This window comes from Miscanthus floridulus, chromosome 15 (genome assembly GCF_019320115.1).
Source record: "Miscanthus floridulus cultivar M001 chromosome 15, ASM1932011v1, whole genome shotgun sequence".
Lineage (NCBI taxonomy): Eukaryota > Viridiplantae > Streptophyta > Magnoliopsida > Poales > Poaceae > Miscanthus > Miscanthus floridulus.
In genome coordinates, this window is record NC_089594.1 from 20231187 (window position 1) to 20236543 (window position 5357).

Sequence of the window (5357 nt, forward strand, 5' to 3'; positions counted from 1 at the left end):
TGACATGTGTGCTTGCACGAAAATAGTGACCGCGCGTGCACCTTACCTAACTGCTATATATAGTAAGCCCTACTCCTAGACTACCTTTCTTGCATTGCTTTGTCGCTATCACCGCAAATTAAGGCCCCGTTTGGCATGGCTTTGGCTCGTGAAAAAATAGCTCTGGCTCTGGCTCGTATGGAAAAGCAGCTTTTTCTGGCTCTGGCTTATTTTGTACGAAAACGTTTGGCAAAACGGCTTTCTTCTGGCATTTCAGATTGGAAAGAAGATGTCAAATATCCAAAATACCCTTATATTTCTTTTTTTCTCTTTTCTTTTTCTTTTTTTTTTCTCTTCATTTTCCTTTTCATTTTCTTTCCTTTTCCCCTTCTCTCTCCTTATCCGATCGGCCTTCCCTTCTTTTCCCCTCCTCTCTCTGATCCGATCGGCCTTTCTTTCCTTCTTCTCTCTTGGGCGGCGTCCAGGGCACCACCCGTGCCCCCACCTCCGTGCTCTCCGCTGGGCACATTAGGGGTCTGCGCCGCCGCCGCCGCCGGTGCTCCACCCGCGCCGCCGAGCTCCACCATGGATGCCGCCTCCGCTCGCGCAGTCAAGCTCCGCAATGGCCGTGGCCTCGGCACGCCTCTGAGATCCAACATGGCCGCGGCCTCGGCACACCGCCATGCTCCGCTTCGGCTGCTGAGCTTCGGCCCGGCCGTGGGCTCCGCACGCGCCGCCGGCCGCCATGGCGTCCGCCGGCCACCACCCCCCGCCGCCGCCTCCACGCTGCTGCCGAGCTCGCAGGCTTGCCTGATGGCAAATGTTTTAATTTCTGTGAAATAGCAAGGGCACATGCATACTTTAGTATTTTGGGTGGAGGAATGAGCCGGTATGAGCCACTATTTTTGGCTTCTCATCGGCGGAAGAACCTAGAGAGCGGAAAAGGTGGGGCTTCTCCTGGCTTTTCCTCGTGAGCCATTTTGAGTTATAGTGTTTGGCAGGGCTTCACCATGAGCCGCTCAAGAAGCCGCTCGATGAGCCCTGCCAAAGGGGGGCTAAGTTAGACCAAGCACGCAGAGAAATTAAGACATGCATGCCGCGAGATTAATTACACTCTCGATCTTGAACCAGTCAAAGCAAGAAAAAAATCACATAATAATAATGTTATGACATCGTACTTTACAGCATCTTTATTAGCTTTAATTTAGAGTATATATGTGTTCGATCAAACAATTGTAAATAAAGAATTAACCGATTTAGTACACAGGAGCTGGAGAAAGCACCTTAGTTGTTCACATGCAAAAAGTATATGGCATATATATACTCAAGAAAAAGGTTTGTACCCATAGAACCCCCACCCCCGAGCGCTCCCCAACCGGCGACTCAGGGGGGCCCTCACCGGCGCCGCCGGACCCCCCACCCCTCCGGCCCGCTGCCATTCTCCGGCGCGCGGCGGCGGCGGCCAGCGGTGGCGCCCAAAAACGGCCTCCCACCGCAGCCCCGTCCCTCTCCCCTCTCCACCCCCCACCACACCTCCTCTTCAATATCAACTCCAGCGAGCTCGAGGCGGCTTTGGGACCTCCATGACTGGATCTCGCGAGCTCTGCTCCGGATCTAGTGTTTGTCGTGGTTTCTGGCTGGATCTGCGCCTTCCTACGGCTTTTGGGGCGGGGTCCGCTCGTTCTTCACGTGGCGTCGCCTCTCCTCCACGCGGGGCGTGCGCGGGGCGGCCGGCCTGGCTCTGGCCGGCCCGTGGTTGCCTGGTGGCTAACCTGCCGTGGCCAAGGCCGGTGCTCCACTACTGGGCCACGGCGATGGCGGCCGGCCAGTGGCCTCCCCTCTCTGGTGGCGTCTAGGACCACGATGGTGGTGGCTGGGCCAGATATGCCCTCCTCTGAAGGTCGAGTTGCCGGCGGCCGGTGGGCTGCTGGCAAGTGCTGTGGTGGTGTGCTGGCGACTTTGGCGCTTTGCCGTCGGTGCTGTCACTGCGGGTGCCACGAGCGAAAACCCTGCACGTTTCCTCCGGGCCGGCGGCGGCGCAACATGTGCCATCTACCTCCTTGGAGGCGTCGCCGAAGTTTCGGTTCGTCCGGGCCAGGCCGGGGTTGAAAGTCCTACTCATGTGCTTCTTCCAGCATTGATTGGCGTCTGAGGACGTCAATTTCCTTCCTGAAGGCATCGCTGCAGCACTGCTGCAGCCCATCTCCCGTTGCTCTCGCCGGAGTTGCTCTTCTTGTGCTGTGTCTGTGTGTACTTCAAGCTACTCTTCGCATGGATCTGTCCAGCCTGCCGGGTGTTGCCACAGTCGTTGGTTCTTCGCAGTGGATACTTTGCCGCTGCTTCTTTGACGGATGCTTTGCCGTCGTTGTTGTTCGGATGGATGCTTTGCCGCCGACGTCACTTGGGCTCCGCCATGCGCGTGATGCCCCTTCTTGCGGATGCTTTGCGCGTTGACCCTAGCGGATGCTTTGCCGCCGTTCTCCTCTTGGTGGATGCTTTGCTACCATGGCTTCACCTCTTGTGTTGGCAGCCCAGCGATGTTGTATTTCTCCTTTGCAGGTTCAGTCGGATAGGGTTGTGGTGGACGGGTCTCCCCTTCCGCCGTTCTTTCTGTTCTGTTTGTCGCTAGGTTCCTAACCACTTTCTCTGTGGTTCTGTAACTGGCACTATAGGTCCTCCCGTAGTTGCGTTGTGTAAGCCGTTCTTTCGGCACTCTTCTTCTTAATGAAATACGCGTGAAGTCGTGTTCTAGAAAAATAGGGAAAGGTTTATATACATAACAAATGATAGATTATTACTTATATTTAAACAAACAGACATAATCTCAACAAACTAGTACAACATAATGATTTAACAATTTTGTGTAAAATGGAAGGATTACAATCTTGAAAGAAAGTAGGACGTTATTGAAAATCCTCAACAGATCGATAGAATGATAGGTTGCTAGTGTGCACTGCCTCTTAATTAATCCTTCTGCAGTTCTTCCTGATCTCCCCATTGGAGCCGGTCATTGGCGTGATATCACCCATCTTGATCATGCCGGTCACAAAGTCCGCAAAGAATGCGCCCATGCTACTAACATATGATTGGACTTGCACATCTGTGGATCCACCATTGAAGAGCTCCTGGTCAGAGTGTAGAAGCCCCTTCTTGCAAACAAGGTTCTTGTAGTAGTTGTTCTCAAAGACAGTTGGGGTTTGACAGTCCAGAGGCGCCAAATTGTTGTCACCAAAACCTGAGGTCCTAGGGCAAACCGATTGCCTTGATCTTGCGAAGCTGCCGTCGATATTGGTGTCATTGTATATGTGGGCTCTGAAGTTGGTGCAACGTGCTAGGCCAATGGTGTGAGCTCCTAGCAATAGATCGAGGCAAAGCGACACATATAGAAATATTTAATGACTTATATCTTGGAATGAATTAAACATGAGACAAAGTTACAAATATCTATAGCTGAAACTAGAGATATTTAATGACTTATATCTTGGTATACCACTTAACTTAATCTAGCACATAAACTTAATCTTTGCCAGATATCTATATTGAGCTAGTGATTGAGAAACAGTACTGTGGAATTGCTAAATTCACATTCTTATATGCATGTCTCCAAAGTTGAGAGACAAGTTTAATTTCTTGGAGAATTAGCATTGCATTATTTATTTACAGCTAGTAGTTAATTACTAATGTAGCGGGAATTATATAAATACGCACCAGAGAGCGCGACCATGTCCTTCTGGGAGAGGCCTTGCGCGGCGAAGAGCGACGTGAGGTTGGCGAGGCCCGACGTCGGCGGCGGGATGTTGTTGTTGGCGCCGCTGAAGCTCGCCGTCCTTGAGTCCCTCCTCCCAACCATCACGTCCCAGCTCGGACCACCCAGCTGCATGTGTGCATGCATGCATCCATCAGTTGCAGTTGCAGGTTCATCAGTCTCATGCATCTTTCTAGCTCTGAAGTGATTCAAAGAATATACTATACTACAAGGGCCGGCTAGCTAGGCTTACGATGACGACGCTGTCTCTTGCGGCGATGGCGAGGATGTCGGCGCAGGAGACGACGCCGGGGCAGACCTTCTCGACGGCGGACTTGATGGCGTCGATGACCTCGAATCCTCTGGCGGAGCCGTTGTTGGGGTTGGCCATCTTCTCGCCCCTGAAACTGGGCGTGTCATCCAGCAGCAGCGAGGCGTCGCAACCCTACACCATGATCGATCACATTATTATTAAACATATATACGTATATATATAATCACAAGTTGCTTGATTGTGTTAGTAATTACTAATTTATAATGGCGGAGCGAGCGAGTACTGTTACTGTATGTACGTACTTGGACGAAGCAGTCGTGGAAGAAGAGACGGAGGATGGAGGCGCCCATGCGCTGCTCCCTGGCGATGGCGGCCTGCAACACCGACCTGACGGCGTCGTACACGCCGGGGCACGAGTGGGAGTAGAAGCTGGTGCACAGCTGCGCCGACGAGGTGCCGGTGGTGCCGGCCAACAACACAAGGAGCAAGAGGAGAGCGACGCCTTTGCCGCTGCATCTTGCAGCTGATGTTGCTTCAGCCATCTCGTACAGGGCTACAGGCTAGTCTTTGTGCCTCTGAGTGCAGTGAGGTGTATTGCTTGGAGCTCTGGAGGTAGCTAGCTTGCTGGGGAACATGGACATCAGGACATCCATATTTATAGCAGAAACTCCTGGACTCAGTCTGTTAGTATAAGCTTGAAGCTAGGTAGTATATAGCAAGCAGCCAAGCACTCCATGAATGCATGAATATATTTATATATATATGATTAGGTTAGATCATGTCATGTACCGGCTTCACCTCACCTTCACCTACTATGTTGGACTTCGATCGAGTTGAAAAGCCGGCAATCAAGGTTGCTTGCCCAACAGGCAACAGCTAGCTAGCTACGAGGAATCACTCGCGCCTTTCGCAATTCACACTGCTAGTCTGCTACTGTGTATGCAGACTGTCTTTAATTTAGGAAAGCGTGCAAGCATGGAGCTTTGCTTTTAGTCAATCGGAACGTATGTATTGTATCAAACCGTGTTTCTCTGAATGGTTTGATAAAAGTTACCCTAGCATCCTACTATAGGGACGGTTCGGCTGAACCGATCAAGATTTTGATCATCAACAGTTGCAGATATATGGTTGGAACCATTCAGAGACAGAATTACATATGTGCTCACATCAGCATTCAGAGGCTCCTCTGCACACTGTGCTACCATGCAGATATAGTCCATAGTCGGAAGCATTCAGAGTCCAAGGGTCATACATATCTACTCACATCACCATAAAAAAAGGGCGTACCCAGTGCAGAGAGCTCCCACTCTGTGCGGGGTCTGGGGAAGGGTGTCGGTGGCAAGCCTTACCCTCGCCTGT

At 51.6% G+C, this 5357-nt stretch overlaps 1 protein-coding gene across 1 annotated transcript; it reads right to left on the reverse strand.

Moving 5' to 3' along the window:
* Positions 1–2791: 2791 nt before the first annotated feature.
* LOC136508571 (peroxidase 4-like) lies at positions 2792–4592 on the reverse strand. The gene is made up of 4 exons (XM_066503280.1): positions 4301–4592; positions 3978–4169; positions 3688–3853; positions 2792–3331 (listed from the first exon to the last, which is right to left on the reverse strand). The coding sequence occupies exons 1-4, from the start codon at positions 4538–4540 to the stop codon at positions 2940–2942; spliced, it is 990 nt and encodes a 329-aa protein (XP_066359377.1). The 5' UTR covers positions 4541–4592; the 3' UTR covers positions 2792–2939.
* Positions 4593–5357: the final 765 nt, after the last annotated feature.